Consider the following 20,045-nt stretch of genomic DNA (forward strand, 5'->3'; position numbering starts at 1 on the left):
AATGGAAACAATGCACCTGAGCTCAATTTTGAGTCTCCTAGCAAAGTGTCTGAATACTTATGTAAATACATTTCTTCTACAAATCTGTTTTCACTTTGTCATTATGGGGTATTGTGTGTAGATAAGGAAAACATTGTATTTATCCATTTTATAATAAGGCTGTAATGTAACAATGTTGAAAAGTGAGGCGGTCTGAAAACTTTCCAAATGCACTGTAGGTCTTAATTGAAAGGGAAAACCAGCAGACACTACTAGGCCCTCCATGGAATGACATTGACACCCCTGAATTAATATCTGAACTATGGAAAAGGGCAAGAGCATTTTCACATTTCAAACTAAGGCTGAACATTTTATTTGAGTGAAACAACAATCTGGAATGATGACGGCCTCAAAATAAATATGACGGATAGTGTATCAAACATTGACTTGTGGTTTCCTAAGACATACTACATATCTAAGAGAAGTATTCCTGTTTATCAAACATTTGCAGACAATGGATGAATGTTTCCAGATAGCAATGTAGTGTGTAGCTCCCTTTAAATCCCCTCTTGATGAAATCTAAGGCATTTCTGTGATTCTTACTTCCTACCACAAATGAATTAATGGCATAATTCATAGAGATTATTACTAGTGTCAACAAATCAATGGAAAGGAACAAGGAAAAACAAATTACAGATTTATTCTACAGCATTGATGACTTAGAAGAAATGTTCAAATGCCTACCGGAAGTCGTCTTTGGTAACAAACAAAAAAAATCTACTAATATTTGGTTAACCAACTATAAGGACCCTATCTGGATGGACAAGGTAGTCTGTGTACCATTGTTAGGAGATGGTGTGAGGCCTTTTGCAAGATAGCTGAGGGATTTGCTCCAATCTCATGAACCATTCCCTTTTATGCAGCCATCTCACTGTCACTATGACAACAATGATAGTCTCACAACTAGAGGTTTTGGATTAAGTTAAACTCAAATGAAAGCCACTGATAGCAGAATGATACATTTGTGTTTCAAAAGTCACTATTGACAAACAGTCCATTGTTGTCACCTGAAATATAAGTATTGCATTATTGTAGACAATAAATTAATTGCATAGATCACTGGCCATTTTGAGAAATAACAGTCGGATTAGAGGTTGGACCTCGGATGGTGGCCTAGTTTCTGAACATAGGACAGAAGAGTGAGGATATGGACACAGTACCTGCTGTGACTGAGAGCCGCCTTGAGAACCATGGAAGTTGTGACCTCAAACATCTCAGAACCTTGCACATTAACATTGGTTCTACATTGCTCAAGGAGGTAATATAACTTTTCAGACACTATTCCCTAACCGCTGACTGACTGAATGATTACAATTTGGGACACATTTCAGAAATTATTTGTAAGAGGTATAACACATTATCTTGGACTGATGAGCAGTAAGCACACCAGTGTGAAAGTTCCAAAACCTGTTGACACAGACGGATTGGAAATCTCAAACATTTAAAGCCTTTTCCATGTGATTGAAAATAAAACCAGAGATGGAGAAAAACAAAAACACAGTTCTCACTAGCAGGAATACTGCTATGACTGGAAGTGCCTTCTTCGTATCAGGTTAGGAGAATTTACGAAGCAAGTTAGGATAATTATCGTGGCAGGTTAGGAAAAGGGTTAGGGTTAGCTAAAATGTTCTAAGCTGCTACGAAAATTAACTTCCGGTCGTAGCTGTATTCCTTGTAGTCACAACCCAAAACACAAATGACAGTAATGGCAGACAAAAGAAAAAGCCAACAAATATATTTTTTCACTTGAATCTACTGTCCAAGGAAACATGTACCTACTCAATGCATACTACCAAAAATAACATTGATCAATCTTAAAAGTACTAAACTGATTTTTTTTTTTTTTATCAAGAAAACTTTCTTTAAATAAACAACATTTTCACTCATAATCAAAACAAACAAACAAAAACAGAGGAATCAACAAACAGACAGAGAGAAAGCTGGAATCAAAAAGACAAAGTATCTCAGTACTGGCCATACTTTTTGGATCTCTAATTTACTTCTTTAAACTACTAGCTCAACACTCAATGATATGAACTCCTAAGAGTAGCAGCTTAACAGTAGCAGCTTAACCCACTAAAACCAAATTGAAAGACTTATTTATGTTGTTGGGTAGCATTGGAGCAATTTAGCAATAAATTCACAAAATATAACCAACAACTAAATTACTCTGTCAAATTTGATTGTGTGTATATTTTTCATTTTCCCTGTATAGTTGTATTATAATTGGCCAGAATCTGGAAATAATAATTTCAATATATTTGATTGTCTTAAGCGTTCTTTCTAAATATCTATTTAAATTGTGACAATTTTAACTAGGGTCCCAAGTGCTGAAACAGTAAGACCACTTCCAATAATGTTTCATTCTCCTGCAATACTTGTCCCTTTAGAGAGAAAACAGTTGATACCACCAGATTTGACACACATCTAAGTAACTTGAGCAGTTTGTTCAGCCTTCTCTCTTCAAACAATTACACAATTAAAACAAGCAGCGTGAAGTGAACAAAAACAACAATGGCATTGTGAAATTAAGAAACAAATCAATGATCATTTACTTTTTGAATCTGTGCAACAAAAACAAACTGAAGAAAGCTTAAAAATAACATGACCCCAAAAAATCTGCATATAAAAAATGTAAAAGTAAAACTAAAGGACGACTAAAATGACACATGGTGGTGTAACTTATATTGCTGGTTTTCATTCTCCCCAGACTAGTGTGAAAAATAATTTGTTAATACGTGCACAGAAAATAATGTGTGTGTGTGTGTGGTGTGTTTTTCTCTTTCTTCGACTATAGAGTCATGTTCTGTTATCAAAATAGATGTTCCACGTGTCCAACAGTTTACCATAACCTCTGATTTGAAAATATCCTTTTGTCTTTAGTGTGACAGTCTGGTCCGTATTCCTCCGTCTGTCTGGTGTGTACTGCCCAGAGTCACTATGAGCTGAGCTGTACGGACGGCAGGTTGCCCAGGAGACAGACTCTAGTAAACCCACCAGTGTCTCCTCTTCACTTGCTGTGCTGGTAGGAGTAGTCTGGGTGTTCTGTGGGCGTCTCCAGGGCAACCTGTTGTAGGACGGGAAGTTTCTGTTAACATATTGAAGAGGTGAGGAGGATCAACTGATCATTGAACCGTCAGTGAAGTGACTGTGTAGGAGGACGTTTCTTACCTCGACTGAAACGTTGGTTTGGGGCACTTGGGTGTACTGAGGGATGTAGGTCCCTTGCATTGATGTGTTTGCCGGCATGTACTAAAATAGAGAGGAGAAACATATTAGAAAGGAATCATTTTAGAATCTATTCATGTGTCTGATTAAAACTGTCTTTATGGGGGGATGGAAAGTGGCATTAGGAATTGCACTGCGAACACAATGTCTTTGTCCAATGTATGTATCTAGGTGTCTATAGTTGTGTTCTGTGGGGACTGACCGTGCCACTGCTGCCCATAGAGAGGTGGCTGAGCTGCTGTGTGGGAGGCCCCATCATAGAGGTGGGCTGGATGGACATGGTGTGGTCCATGCCCTGTGTCAGGAGTTGGCCCTAAGGACACACACAAATAGTTATCATACACACAGACAAACAGAAATGCATGTATGCACATACACACAGGTGTCTCAGCTCAAACATCACAGAGAGCATTTGTTTATCCTTAGCAGGTGTGTCTCTCTCAAACAGAGAGAGATACACGGAGACGGATCACACTGATTCACTAATAGGCAGTAACAGACCCACAATAACAGTTTTGGTGGGTACAACTTACTGAGGTCTGCATGAGGTACGACTGATGATGCATCCAGGACTGTGGACTGTGGATCTGCAGCAGAGTGAAGACACAACATAAGATTGATTTTTGCAGATTTTCAAAATAAGAAATACATCCTCTTTACACAGTAATACATCCATAGCAATACAACAGACTGTGTACTGACCAAGTAGGTATTTACAGGAGAAATACAATAGACCATGTACTGACCAGGTAGGTATTTACAGGAGAAATACAATAGACCATGTACTGACCAGGTAGGTATTTACAGGAGAAATACAATAGACCATGTACTGACCAGGTAGGTATTTACAGGAGAAATACAATAGACCATGTACTGACCAGGTAGGTATTTACAGGAGAAATACAATAGACTGTCAGGGGCGGAGCCAGGCCCAACCAATCAGATTGAGCATTTTTTATGCTTTTTATTTGTCAGTGTTTTACCTAAACATGCAAACACCATCAGACCGATTCCTAGCAAGCAGGGCACTGGGTTGGTCAGATATGATTAAATATAACAGAACAGTTGAACTGGAATGACATTCACGCTCACGGAATTGGTTGCCAAAAATAACTAACTGAAAGCCACACCCCCAATAAGCCACCAATATGACCACATTGAGGCATATGTCACTGTGCTTCTATTGCTGTATGCACCATGCCACCGCCTACTTCAGTTGTTCATTTAGCAAACAAGACAGCTCATGATCCAGTGCCTTTATCACAGTCAACATACCTATATTTAAGCTTTAATTAGCTTTAAAAATGCAACATTTTCTCTCAGTCCCATGTAAACATGTGTAGAATAGCAGGAAATTAGCTTAAAATAACATTTTCTCTCTGCCTCATTGCAAAAAGTGTAGAATAGCATGAGATTTGCTATAAAACAGCACATTTTTCTCTTTGACCCAGACCCATGGACAAATGTGTAAGATTACATGAAGTTAGCTGCTTCCCTCCCCCAAAACAGACGGTGTACTGAGCTTTTAGGTATTTATAGGAGAAATACATACACATTTTATTAGTTTAGCAGACACTCTTATCCAGAGCAACTTACAGTAGTGAGTGCATACATTTTCATACTTTTTTGTACTGGTCCCCTGTGGGAATTAAAGCCACAACCCTGGCATTGAAAGCACCATGCTCTACCAACTGAGACACATGGGACAACTGACAGTGTACTGACCTGGTAGGTATTTACAGGAGAGATACAACAGACTGTCCTGACCTGGTAGGTATTAACAGGAGAGATACAACAGACTGTCCTGACCTGGTAGGTACAGTATTTACAGGAGAGATACAACAGACTCTCCTGACCTGGTAGGTATTAACAGGAGAGATACAACAGACTGTCCTGACCTGGTAGGTACAGTATTTACAGGAGAGATACAACAGACTCTCCTGACCTGGTAGGTATTAACAGGAGAGATACAACAGACTGTCCTGACCTGGTAGGTATTAACAGGAGAGATACAACAGACTGTCCTGACCTGGTAGGTATTAACAGGAGAGATACAACAGACTGTCCTGACCTGGTAGGTATTAACAGGAGAGATACAACAGACTGTTCTGACCTGGTCGATACAGTATTTACAGGAGACATACAACAGACTGTCCTGACCTGGTAAGTATTAACAGGAGAGATACAACAGACTGTCCTGACCTGGTAGGTATTAACAGGAGAGATACAACAGACTGTTCTGACCTGGTAGGTATTAACAGGAGAGATACAACAGACTGTTCTGACCTGGTAGGTATTAACAGGAGAGATACAACAGACTGTTCTGACCTGGTAGGTATTAACAGGAGAGATACAACAGACTGTCCTGACCTGGTAGGTATTAACAGGAGAGATACAACAGACTGTTCTGACCTGGTAGGTATTAACAGGAGAGATACAACAGACTGTTCTGACCTGGTAGGTATTAACAGGAGAGATACAACAGACTGTTCTGACCTGGTAGGTATTAACAGGAGAGATACAACAGACTGTCCTGACCTGGTAGGTATTAACAGGAGAGATACAACAGACTGTTCTGACCTGGTAGGTATTAACAGGAGAGATACAACAGACTGTCCTGACCTGGTAGGTATTAACAGGAGAGATACAACAGACTGTCCTGACCTGGTAGGTATTAACAGGAGAGATACAACAGACTGTCCTGACCTGGTAGGTATTAACAGGAGAGATACAACAGACTGTCCTGACCTGGTAGGTATTAACAGGAGAGATACAACAGACTGTCCTGACCTGGTAGGTATTAACAGGAGAATGCATGTAGGGGGAGAGGGAGGTCTGAGCGATCATTCTGTTAGGGGCCATACTGTAGGGAGCTGAGTAGAACCTGGAGACACACACACACAGAGAGACAGAGACAGACAGAGAGAAGAAACCCATCAGTATCCAACACATACTGCTTCCCCTGCAGTACATATGTCTAGGATTATCTCTGTGAGGTTTAGTGGAGTATCTGAACTCACCCGTTCTGTAAGGCTGTGGTGTGGTCATAGGTCAGTGTCATTCCTGCCTGTGGTCAAACAGATACATGCAGTAAGCACACATACAGTATTACATTAGATTTTTTATTTTCTTTAACCTTTATTTAACTAGGCAAGTTAGTTAAGAACAAATTCTTAATTACAATGATAGCCTACCCAGGCCAAACCCTCCCCTAACCCGGACGACGATGGTCCAATTGTGCGCCACCCTATGGGACTCGGGATCAAATCAGGGTCTGTAGTGACACTTCTAGCACTGCAATGCAGTGCCTTAGACTGCTGTGCCACTTGGGAGCCCCTGCATTTGACTGAGAAATACCTCACCAGATAGAAGTTGGAACAAGACAGACATATTAGCTTTAACATTATTGTACTTGATAGAGTAGAAAATGACCTGAACAGCCTTGATAAAATGACCTGAACAGCCTTGATAAAATGACCTGAACAGCCTTGATAAAATGACCTGAACAGCCTTGATAAAATGACCTGAACAGCCTTGATAAAATGACCTGAACAGCCTTGATAAAATGACCTGAACAGCCTTGATAAAATGACATGAACAGCCTTGATAAAATGACCTGAACAGGCTTGATAAAATGACCTGAACAGCCTTGATAAAATGACCTGAACAGCTTTGATAAAATGACCAGAACAGCCTTGATAAAATGACCTGAACAGCCTTGATAAAATGACCTGAACAGCCTTGATAAAATGACCTGAACAGCCTTGATAAAATGACCTGAACAGCCTTGATACAATGACCTGAACAGCCTTGATAAAATGACCTGAACAGCCTTGATAAAATGACCTGAACAGCCTTGATAAAATGACCTGAACAGCCTTGATACAATGACCTGAACAGCCTTGATAAAATGACCTGAACAGCCTTGATAAAATGACCTGAACAGCCTTGATAAAATGAGAGGCTACGGGGACGATAGCAGACTGTTTACTGTCTGAATGAGAACTCACCGTTTCTCCATCTCTTGTCCAGGGACGACCATGCTGCAGGTACTTTCCCTGGCTCTGTCTCTTCTTCTGTCCTCCGTCTGCAAACTTACATAACAGGGGTTCCGAGGGCACTGTGGAGGGGAGGAGAGGAAGAGGGTTGAGTGACTGTGGAACACTGAAGGGGCGTATTCTGTGTGTATATTGTTTATTAAAATAGGACAGTGACTCCAGGTACTGTGGAAGAGCCTTTCTGTTACTCCTGACCTGCTCCTTCGCTTCATACAGAACTGTCTGATAAAAATAACACCTGTTCAGATAGACATGTCTCACCTGGAACTCCAGGTGGAGTCTTGATATATTTGCCGTTGAAATGTTGAATGATAGTCTCACATTTCTCTGTTGACTCCATCCTGAAAAGAAAGTGTGATTTAAAGGAGGATGTGATGTACTATCGCCAATGACCAGCAGAGGGTCAGGCAGATAGTTGAGTTCACCTGGCAAGCCAGCTATGCCTTAACCTGACGTAGCAGGCGTAAAGAAACATCTGAGCGGGGTCTACAGAAACCGGAAGCATTAGGTTTTCAGGCTCCGCCTCTTCCTCTATGCTTTTGCCCTAAACCGGGTGCTTCCGGTTGCGTACGACCCTGCTGATGGTGGCCACGCGTTGACAAAGATATATGTACCCATAACATTGCATTTGTCACTGTTTAAATATCGAGGTACGCATTACTCAGCACGAGGGAGTCTGTTTATGCTTCTCCTACATAGCTGTGAACTTAGACTTTGTTTTCAGGTGAGAGGTGTAGAAATGGTTTACCTGGCAAAGCCCACTCCTCTGCTGGTGCCATTGGCGTCTCTGAGGATGCGTGTAGAGATGACCTGACTGAAGGGCTTCAGTATATTCTCCAGCTCCTGCTCATCCAAAGACACAGGCAGGTTGGAGATGTACAGGTTAGTGGGGTCCTGCTCCTGTTGCTGTGGGGAGAGGGAGAGAGAGAGGGAGGGAGGTACAGGGTTAAATCTGCTCGTCCATAGACACAGGCAGGTTGGAGATGTACAGGTTAGTGAATGGGGTCTTGTTCCTGTTGCTGGATTACAGACAGAGAGATGAAAGAGAGTGAGAGGCCTTTAACAACATACACACCTGAGGCAGGGCTAGGCTACGGCATTCAGTTGCCTTTCTAAACTTGAGGAAATTATATAAGATATCTGGCAGAAACAATTGTGAGATATTATCTGTGTGGTTCCTACGTGGATGATAAATGGGAGCTGAAGGAGGGAAACAGGAAGATAGAAGCAGGGTAGAGGTAAAATAGGGGGATGAAGTGGAGATCTAGAGAAAGACAGTCTGGCTGGACTTCATCTGACCTCACTGAAGAGAGGGTTCTTTCTCTCTACCTCTCTCTCTGCCTCACTCCCTCTCTCTCTTCCTCTAACCACCTCTCTCTCTGCCTCACTCTGCTTCTCTCCCTCTAACCACCTCTCTCTCTGCCTCACTCTGCCTCACTCCCTCTAACCACCTCTCTCTCTGCCTCACTCCCTCTAACCACCTCTCACTCTGTCTCACTCCCCCTCTCTCTGCCTCACTCCCCCTCTCTCTGCCTCACTCCCCCTCTCTCTGCCTCACTCCCCCTCTCTCTGCCTCACTCCCCCTCTCTCTGCCGCACTCCCCCTCTCTCTGCCTCACTCCCACTCTCTCTGCCTCACTCCCCCTCTCTCTGCCTCACTCCCCCTCTCTCTGCCTCACTCCCCCTCTCTCTCTCTCTGCCGCACTCCCTCTAACCCCTTCTCTTGCTCTGCCTCTAACCCCCCCTCTACCTCAGCCTCACTCTCTCTCTGCCTCACTCTCTCTAACCCCTTCTTTCGCTCTGCCTCGCTCTCTCTCTGTCCCCCCCCCCCTCTCCCTATCCTCAACACGTTATTATACAGCCAGTCACTGAGGAGAGAGAAAACAGGTCCATTGTGTTAGACTAGCTGTGTTAACAGGACAGAGGGTTCATGCTTCAGTCAGGTAATATCATATCGCAGTATAATTGCTATGCAATGGGCTCTGAGTCTCCACAGATATTCTCTACAATGATTGTGTGATCTTTGGACAGAGATCTACAGACTTTTGGAAATCATTCTGATTCATTTCTATGGCTCCACACACCATCATATTCCCAATGGGGATCTGACCAGGGCATGACAAAATGTGTCAGTCACATGCATAATGCATCCTGACCTTGAATTCATATGCTCTACTGGATTGCATATATCAGTAAAATGATGGTACTGGCCCAATGCTCTTCAGCTATGACAAATGCCATCTGAAACTCAGAGTCAAGAAGTCCTCGGAAAAACTTTGAGTTTTTCTTGAAATACCTGAATTATGCTTTTGATTAATTCAAGTGATTTTCCACTTCTACTCCATATGCTACCTGCTTGCCCAAACAAACTGAATTTGAATAACAGCAAAGTAAGATAGCTGTATGATAGCGTATCTGAATCTCAACCAGAACGGTTTTGCATATTCATTAGTGTGTCGATGTGATTAAAACACTATAAAATGCATTTCAGATTAATCTACATCATGAATTATGCATAGTTTAATCACTGTGACCTGTATTGAAGGTGATTCCTCTCTACGAGGAACACAGAGGGACACACTCACACACACAGCCCGCGAGGAACACACACACACACACACACAGCCCGCGAGGAACACACACACACACAGCCCACGAGGAACACGCACACACACAGCCCACGAGGAACACGCACACACACAGCCCACGAGGAACACACACAGCCCACGAGGAACACACACACACACAGCCCACGAGGAACACACACACAGCCCACGAGGAACACACACACACACACACAGCCCACGAGGAACACACACACACAGCCCACGAGGAACACACACACACAGCCCACGAGGAACAAACACACACACACACACAGCCCACGAGGAACACACACAGCCCATGAGGAACACACACAGCCCACGAGGAGCACACACACAGCCCACGAGGAACACACACACAGCCCACGAGGAGCACACACACACACACACACACACACACACACACACACACACACACACACACACACACACACACACACACACACACACACACACACACACACACACACACACACACACACACACACACACACACACACACACACACACACACACACACACACACACACACACACACACACACACAGGATCAGAACAAAGCAGAGGAGAATTTCACCAGAAATGACTCACGAGGGCCTCCCCAGTAGCGCAGTGGTCTAAGGCAGAGGCGTCACTACAGACCCAGGATTCAATCCCAGCGTGTCGCAGCCGGCCGCGATTGGGAGAACCATGAGGCGGCGCACATTTGGCCCAGCGTCGTCCGGGTTAGGGGAGGGTTTGCATGCACGCTGACACGGTCGCCAGGTGTACGGTGTTTCCTCCAACACATTGGTGCGGCTGGCTTCCGGGTTAAGCGAGCAGTGTGTCAAGAAGCAGTGTGGCTTGGCGGGGACGTGTTTCGGAGGACGCATGGCTCTTGACCTTCGCCTCTCTCAAGTCCATACGGGAGTTGCAGCGATGGGACAAGATTAACTGCCAATTGGATATCACGAAATTGGGGAGAATAAAGAGTAAAAAGTCAATTTTAAAAAATGACTCACTAGGTTGTAAAACTCCTAATGAACAATGAGGTTGTAAACCACCCAATGAACAATGAGGTTGTAAACCTCCCAATGAACAATGAGGTTGTAAACCTCCCAATGAACAATGAGGTTGTAAATCTCCCAATGAACAATGAGGTTGTAAACCTCCCAATGAACAATGAGGTTGTAAACCTCCTAATGAACAATGAGGTTGTAAACCTCCTAATGAACAATGAGGTTGTAAACCTCCTAATGAATGCCAGACAAACAGACTGAAATAATACATGTGAGTTATTCGGTATGCGAGAACTAAAGTTGCAAAAAAAGGAATGCCGGAACAAGGAGGACATCCGGTATCCGCCAATCAGGATTTCTGGAAAATCAGTGAATGTATTGAAGTTCCCGCAATTTTGCAACGCTAGTGAGAACCCTTTTGTGAATGTCAGTGATCCAGCCCAAGGTGAGATCAGCTTCTCTGTGGTGTTTGGCGTGTGACGGTGATGGTTGGAACAGTATGTGTGTGGTTTTAAAGTGTGTGTTTGGTGTGTGTTGTTGATGATGTGGCACTGAGGCTGAGGTTGGAGCTGTGTGTGAGAGTTTATGGTTTCCAAATGTGTGGTTTGAGATTGTGCCGAGGGGCTGGCCGGTGGGCCGAGGCTCATGGCTGGGCCCTGGTGACTGGGCTGGGAAGGCTGGGGGAGAAAGCTGCTCAGACAGTGACGCAGCCTCCTGCCTCACCACCAAGGAGAACAGGCTAGCCCTTTGTACAGGGTGCTGAGGAAGCAGTAGCTGCCTGCCTGGACACACTCCCCGAGCACCTCTCTAAGACACACACCACTCGGTGCACACACATACATACGAAAGTCCCCCCACACACACTCATAGGCAGGAGACGAGTTAGGGAGGACGAGACGTCTTACCTTAGCCATCTGAGCCTGGACTCCACCAGCCTTCAGTGCTGTCACTGCTTTCTGTGCCGCTGACGGACTGTCAAAGTCTACAAAGCCATAGCCTGCAGACACAGACAGACATACTTTGATTTGTGACACTGAGAAATACACAATGTGGCAACAGGCCTAGGGGCAGGAGTTAAACTGTAGCTAGGGCCCAGAGTTGTTCCTGGACAGGTAAAGGGTCATGATAATGAAAATCTCCTGGCCCTTTAAAGTACTATCTTATCTTATGCCTGACATCAACTTCTGGAAGCACTACTGTGATGTACCCAGGTAATGTACAGTACGCTTTGAATGGAGGTAAAACAGCAGGCAGGTTTGGGATCATGTTGAAGAACAGAAAAAGTCTGCCGTGGTCAGATGTGGAGTTATGTAACCAATGCTCCCGCTGTCCAGTGGTGTTATGGTTACATCATGACACACATGCTGAGAATAAACAGACAGGCGCTCTCTGGGATGTTCGAGCTTTGTGTGACATACATCGACATGTAGGTGCAGTGTGGGTGTTTGTCACAAAACACTTCTCCTCACCTTTGCATGTGTTAGTGGTCTTGTCCAGGATGGCTTTTGTGGACACAATTTTCCCATACCTGTAAAACACAAAGGTGGATGGATGGTCAGGGTTTCTAGGGACCAAACAATGCTTCTACTCTACAGACCAATTTTTTCATTACTATCATCATAGCAACGTTGACAGGATTGAAGTATTATAATGGCTTTGGGGTTTAATCTAGTTCAAAGTGATTATGGTATGTGAATTGAACAAATCGATCTGTGGAGATAAATGTTTTGAGAGGTGGAACGTGGTAGAGAGTAGAACCAGGGACTAATTCTCTTAAGGAATCCCACATCCTACTGGAATGCGGTTTTAACCAATCAGCATTCAGGATTAGACCCACCCGTTGTATAAAATCCAACATCACTCCATCAATGTCTATGAGGTGCATCATAAACCTGTCATGTCAAGATGGAGGACACAGTGAATTGGAGTGTTGTTGTATTAAAAATGAACAGACATGCAGTCCTGTGATTCAGACAGAATCACAGGACTGCATGTTCTGAATGGAATTTGTAGATGAGCAATGACACCCTGTTTAGTTGTGAATATAAATAAACCCATACGATTTCCCTCTGTTGCTGAGCAACCAGACATGGCTGTATAACTAACTCATTGGCAATTCCATGATAATGGAAGTACGATGCAACTCAGATTTTTCACTTTAAAAAGTATACCAAACAAAAAACATTGATTTCAAAGTTTAACAAACTATAGAACTCTATGCACAAAGACTACTTTTAACAATAATCCACAGAAATGTTTACTTAACCATCTACATTTCAGGAGGAACATATAGGGTCTGTACATTGCTGTTTAGTAACGTTGCAGACCTACAGTAGCTATACAGAGGAACATAGGGACGAAAGCTATTGCTGTCTAGTAATGAATATTGTAGACCTAGCTTATAAAAAATGCATGATTGATCATTAGTTTGTTGTAGTTGGATTGCTGTCTAGTAACTCTTGGTACTGTAGACCTAGCTATACCATCTCCCGTTTCTGAGCCAACACTGCAGCAGGGTGCTATCAGCTCTCATCTCTCTAGACATGTGCATGTTCTGAAATCTCTCTCTCTCCTTGCCTTGGCTGTGCTGTTCTGAAACGTGATCTCTCTCTCCTTGCCTTGGCTGTGCTGTTCTGAAACGTGATCTCTCTCTCCTTGCCTTGGCTGTGCTGTTCTGAAACGTGATCTCTCTCTCCTTGCCTTGGCTGTGCTGTTCTGAAACGTGATCTCTCTCTCCTTGCCTTGGCTGTGCTGTTCTGAAACGTGATCTCTCTCTCCTTGCCTTGGCTGTGCTGTTCTGAAACGTGATCTCTCTCTCCTTGCCTTGGCTGTGCTGTTCTGAAACGTGATCTCTCTCTCCTTGCCTTGGCTGTGCTGTTCTGAAACGTGATCTCTCTCTCCTTGCCTTGGCTGTGCTGTTCTGAAACGTGATCTCTCTCTCCTTGCCTTGGCTGTGCTGTTCTGAAACGTGATCTCTCTCTCCTTGCCTTGGCTGTGCTGTTCTGAAACTTGATCTCTCTCTCCTTGCCTTGGCTGTGCTGTTCTGAAACGTGATCTCTCTCTCCTTGCCTTGGCTGTGCTGTTCTGAAACGTGATCTCTCTCTCCTTGCCTTGGCTGTGCTGTTCTGAAACGTGATCTCTCTCTCCTTGCCTTGGCTGTGCTGTTCTGAAATGTGATCTCTCTCTCCTTGCCTTGGCTGTGCTGTTCTGAAACGTGATCTCTCTCTCCTTGCCTTGGCTGTGCTGTTCTGAAACGTGATCTCTCTCTCCTTGCCTTGGCTGTGCTGTTCTGAAACGTGATCTCTCTCTCCTTGCCTTGGCTGTGCTGTTCTGAAACTTGATCTCTCTCTCCTTGCCTTGGCTGTGCTGTTCTGAAACTTGATCTCTCTGTCCTTGCCTTGGCTGTGCTGTTCTGAAACTTGATCTCTCTCTCCTTGCCTTGGCTGTGCTGTTCTGGTACCTGATCTCTCTCTCCTTGCCTTGGCTGTGCTGTTCTGAAACTTGATCTCTCTGTCCTTGCCTTGGCTGTGCTGTTCTGAAACTTGATCTCTCTCTCCTTGCCTTGGCTGTGCTGTACTGGTACCTGATATCTCTCTCCTTGCCTTGGCTGTGCTGTTATGTGCTGTAGAAGCAACCCTGGCTGGCTGACATCCACAACCACACTCTCTGGGCAACACAACAGCCAGAACAGAGCCTCGTCTCTGGGTCCTACTGCCCCTCTATCTACCTAGCATAGCTATCCGAGTGCCACTGCAGGGTATAGCAACACATTAACTAAAGGAGTAAGGGCTGCCCTTGCTCTCTCTCAGCACCGATTTTACTACAGTAAATGAACATCATACTTGTTAAGGAGACAGGTGTTTTGAAAATCCATATCGCTGATGATGATATTGTAGTATTGATACAGTGAATCTATGAAGAATAGAACAAGTGGTAGTAGTGTGATAGTCCCTGAGAGTGTTTGAGAGAGTGTGATAACCCAGGTGTTGATATAGTCCCTGAGAGTGTTTGAGAGAGTGTGATAACCCAGGTGTTGATATAGTCCCTGAGAGTGTTTGAGAGAGTGTGATAACCCAGGTGTTGATATCCTTGTGAAACAAACCTCTCATTGTTCCTCAACCTGCACTGTGCTAACAGAGCCAGACAGAACAGGAAGTAGAGCCCCCCCTTGTCTTTTTATGTAGACTTTCCTCCAACTGTATACAGGTATTTGGTGTGTGTGTGTGTATATACAGTGGGGAGAACAAGTATTTGACACACTGCCGATTTTGCAGATTTTCCTACTTACAAAGCATGTAGAGGTCTGTAATTTTTATCATAGGTACACTTCAACTGTGAGAGACGGAATCTAAAACAAAAATCCCGAAAATCACATTGTATGATTTTTAAGTAATTAATTAGCATTTTATTGCATGACATAAGTATTTGATACATCAGAAAAGCAGAACTTAATATTTGGTACAGAATCCTTTGTTTGCAATTACAGAGATCATACGTTTCCTGTAGTTCTTGACCAGGTTTGCACACACTGCAGCAGGGATTTTGGCCCACTCCTCCATACAGACCTTCTCCAGATCCTTCAGGTTTCGGGGCTGTCGCTGGGCAATACGGACTTTCAGCTCCCTCCAAAGATTTTCTATTGGGTTCAGGTCTGGAGACTGGCTAGGCCACTCCAGGACCTTGAGATACTTCTTACAGAGCCACTCCTTAGTTGCCCTGGCTGTGTGTTTCGGGTCGTTGTCATGCTGGAAGACCCAGCCACGACCCATCATCAATGCTCTTACTGAGGGAAGGAGGTTGTTGGCTAAGATCTCGCAATACATGGCCCCATCCATCCTCCCCTCAATACGGTGCAGTCGTCCTGTCCCCTTTGCAGAAAAGCATCCCCAAAGAATGATGTTTCCACCTCCATGCTTCACGGTTGGGATGGTGTTCTTGGGGTTGTACTCATCCTTCTTCTTCCTCCAAACACGGCGAGTGGAGTTTAGACCAAAAAGCTCTATTTTTGAATCATCAGACCACATGACCTTCTCCCATTCCTCCTCTGGATCATCCAGATGGTCATTGGCAAACTTCAGACGGGCCTGGACATGCGCCTGCTTGAGCAGGGGGACCTTGTGTGCGCTGCAGGATTTTAATCCATGACGGCGTAGTGTGTTACTAATGGTTTTCTTTGAGACTGTGGTCCCAGCTCTCTTCAGGTCATTAACCAGGTCCTGCCGTGTAGTTCTGGGCTGATCCCTCACCTTCCTCATGATCATTGATGCCCCACGAGGTGAGATCTTGCATGGAGCCCCAGACCGAGGGTGATTGACCATCATCTTGAACTTCTTCTATTTTCTTCTATTTTCTAATAATTGCGCCAACAGTTGTTGCCTTCTCACCAAGCTGCTTGCCTATTGTCCTGTAGCCCATCCCAGCCTTGTGCAGGTCTACAATTTTATCCCTGATGTCCTTACACAGCTCTCTGGTCTTGGCCATTGTGGAGAGGTTGGAGTCTGTTTGATTGAGTGTGTGGACAGGTGTCTTTTATACAGGTAACGAGTTCAAACAGGTGCAGTTAATACAGGTAATGAGTGGAGAACAGGAGGGCTTCTTAAAGAAAAACTAACAGGTCTGTGAGAGCTGGAATTCTTACTGGTTGGTAGGTGATCAAATACTTATGTCATGCAATAAAATGCAAATGAATTACTTAAAAATCATACAATGTGATTTTCTGGATTTTTGTTTTAGATTCCGTCTCTCACAGTTGAAGTGTACCTATGATAAAAATTACAGACCTCTACATGCTTTGTAAGTAGGAAAACCTGCAAAATCGGCAGTGTATCAAATACTTGTTCTCCCCACTGTATATATATATGTTACTAAAATATCCTATTCTGCATATACTACAATGGTGGTTTGATTGAATGAACCCAGTGTCTACAATTCCAAACAACTCTAGAGAATTGGCTAAAGGACATTCTCCACCATACTGTAAATGTGCTTTATAGCACATTTGACCTGCAAAGCATTTGACCTCAAATGTAACATTACTATTTCACATTACATTTCCTGATCTATGCAGGATGCCATCAGTTACATTATTCTTTGGCATAACATATCCATTATTTTCTAGTAACATGAACAATACGTTCATTAGTTATTTATGGATAAACATACATTTTTAATTCCAGCCCCTGTCCATAAAGGAAGCCTTTTGCCTCTTGGTAGGCCGTCATTGTAAATAACAGTTTGTTCGTAAGTGACTTGCCTATTTAAATAAAGGTTAAATAAGAACATTTAAAAAACAATTGATAGTATTGCTCTGTGTGCACATGAAAAAAAAAACTTTGAAAACTGCATTGGGGCAAGTTAAAGGTTGGTCATGGCTCACATCAACACCATTACCCCAGAAACCCTAGACCCACTCCATTTTGCATACCACACCAACAGATCCACAGATGATGCAATCTCTATTGCACTCCACACTGCCCATTCCCACCTGGACAAAAGGAACACCTACGTGAGACTCCTGTTCATTGACTACAACTCAGCGTTCAACACCATAGTGCCCACAAAGCTCATCAATAAGCTAAGGACCCTGGGACTAAACACCTCCCTCTGCAACTGGATCCTGGACTTTCTGACGGGCCACCCCCAGGTGGTACGGGTAGGTAACAACACATCTGCCACGCTGATCCTCAACACGGGGGCCCCTCAGGGGTGCATGCTCAGTCCCCCCCCCCCCCCCCCCCGTACTCCCTGTTCACTCATGACTGCACAGCCAGGCACGACTCCAACACCATCATTAAGTTTGCCAACGACACAACAGTTGTAGGCCTGATCACCAACAACAACGGTAAGACAGCGTATAGGGAGGAGGTCAGAGACCTGGCGGTGTGGTGCCAGGATAACAACCTCTCAATGTGATCAAGAAAATATATGATTGTGGACTACAGGAAAAGGAGGACCGAGCACGCCCCCATTCTCATCGACAGAGATGTAGTGGAGCAGGTTGAGAGCTTCAAGTTCCTTGTTGTCCACATCACCAACAAACTGTCATGGTCCAAACACACTCAGACAGTTGCGAAGAGGGCAAAACAAAACCTATTCCCCCTCAGGAGACTGAAAAGATTTGGCATGGGTCCTCAGATCCTCAAAAAGTTTGACAGCTGCACCATTGAGAGCATCCTGACTGGTTGCATCACCACCTGGTACGGCAACTGCTCGGCCTCCGACCGCAAGGCACTACAGAGGATAGTGCGAACGGCCCAGGAATCCAAGATTCCTGCCATCCAGGACCTCTATACCAGGCAGTGTCAGAGGAAGTCCCAAAAAATTGCCAGCCTCCAGCCACCCTAGTCATAGACTGTTCTCTCTGCTACCACACGGCAAGCGGTACCGAAGCGCCAAGTCTAGGTCCAAAAGGCTCCTTAACAGCTTCTACCCCCAAGTCATAAGACTGCTGACTAGCTACACAAATGCCAACCTGGATTATTTGTATTGACCCCCCCCCCCCCCCCCCCCCGCATCCATTTTTACACTGCTGCTACTCTGTTTATTATCTATGCATAGTCACTTTACCTCTACCTACATGTACATATTACCTTGAATAACCTGTGCCCCCGTACATTGACTCTGTACCTCTACCCCCTGTATATAGCCTCGTTACTGTTATTTTATTCTTGCTACTTAATATATATATAAATATATATATATTTTTTTTTTAACCTCAGTCTATTTTAGTAAATGCTTTCTTAACACTTTTTTTCTTCTTAAAACTGATTGTTGGTTAAGGGCTTGTAAGTAAGCATTTCATGGTAAGGTCTACTCAGCCATGTGTGAGGAGAGAACCCAGAACCCAATCTTTTAAATACTTTTTCTGTTCTTGATTAGGCTGGCCTGGTGCATTGGAACCAATGGAAGAGTCTCACAAGTGCCCATCTGGCACACAATTGGCATGTGCAATCACGCATTCAAATTATTTGGATGAAAACAAATACTGTTTGAACCCAGCTTTGGGGGTTCTGCCTCCTAGCCCCTGCAGAGCGCTTCTTTTGGTGGCTGACTGGCTCTGGCCTGGCTCCAGCTGACCATGGGCACTGTGCTACGCTTGACACTGTACTCAGCTCTCTCACACATGGCTGAGTCTCCTGCCCCTCCAACCTCCCTCTCTCCACATTATATAGCTACGGAGTCAGACCTCCCCGCTGAATGCAATAGTAGACAGGCATCTCTCCATTGTGCGACTAAGGATTACCCCATCAGAGCTCAGAGCGCTTTACCTCCCATGGAGCAACTGGCAGTTGGTGAGTTATGTCAGCTACACATTGGGGGAGAGGGCTGTAGTTTTCACTTCATCAATTTCATGACTTTTATTCAGGTTCTTCCCTGTATCACCAAGCTCTCTATAGAACATATATACAGTAGACCTTACTGCTCTCTATAGAACATATATACAGTAGACCTTACTGATCTCTATAATAACATATACACAGTAGACCTTACTGATCTCTATAGAACATATATACAGTAGACCTTACTGCTCTCTATAATAACATATATACAGTAGACCTTACTGCTCTCTATAATAAGATATACACAGTAGACCTTACTGATCTCTATAGAACATATATACAGTAGACCTTACTGATCTCTATAATAATATATATACAGTAGACCTTACTGCTCTCTATAGAACATATATACAGTAGACCTTACTGCTCTCTATAATAACATATATACAGTAGACCTTACTGCTCTCTATAATAACATATATACAGTAGACCTTACTGCTCTCTATAGAACATATACACAGTAGACCTTACTGCTCTCTATAGAACATATATACAGTAGACCTTACTGCTCTCTATAGAACATATATACAGTAGACCTTACTGCTCTCTATAGAACATATATACAGTAGACCTTACTGCTCTCTATAATAACATATATACAGTAGACCTTACTGCTCTCTATAATAACATATATACAGTAGACCTTACTGCTCTCTATAGAACATATACACAGTAGACCTTACTGCTCTCTATAGAACATATATACAGTAGACATTACTGCTCTCTATAATAACATATATACAGAAGACCTTACTGCTCTCTATAATAACATATATACAGT

The 20,045-nt window shown here is 43.8% G+C and overlaps 1 protein-coding gene across 1 annotated transcript in view; it reads right to left on the reverse strand.

Annotated features, from left to right (window-relative positions):
• Positions 1-336: 336 nt before the first annotated feature.
• Positions 337-20,045, reverse strand: part of LOC139558001 (RNA-binding motif, single-stranded-interacting protein 2-like) — a 53,278-nt gene continuing 33,569 nt past the window's right edge. Inside the window, exons 3-13 of the mRNA XM_071373368.1 lie at positions 12,395-12,453; positions 11,831-11,922; positions 8,074-8,231; positions 7,587-7,666; positions 7,278-7,387; positions 6,288-6,334; positions 6,058-6,151; positions 3,801-3,854; positions 3,470-3,580; positions 3,211-3,291; positions 337-3,106 (exon numbers count right to left, since the gene is read on the reverse strand). Of these exons, the coding sequence (XP_071229469.1) occupies positions 3,050-3,106; positions 3,211-3,291; positions 3,470-3,580; positions 3,801-3,854; positions 6,058-6,151; positions 6,288-6,334; positions 7,278-7,387; positions 7,587-7,666; positions 8,074-8,231; positions 11,831-11,922; positions 12,395-12,453 (943 nt within the window). The 3' untranslated portion in view covers positions 337-3,049. The remainder of the gene's footprint in view (positions 3,107-3,210; positions 3,292-3,469; positions 3,581-3,800; positions 3,855-6,057; positions 6,152-6,287; positions 6,335-7,277; positions 7,388-7,586; positions 7,667-8,073; positions 8,232-11,830; positions 11,923-12,394; positions 12,454-20,045) is intronic.

This window comes from Salvelinus alpinus, chromosome 28 (assembly GCF_045679555.1).
Source record: "Salvelinus alpinus chromosome 28, SLU_Salpinus.1, whole genome shotgun sequence".
Lineage (NCBI taxonomy): Eukaryota > Metazoa > Chordata > Actinopteri > Salmoniformes > Salmonidae > Salvelinus > Salvelinus alpinus.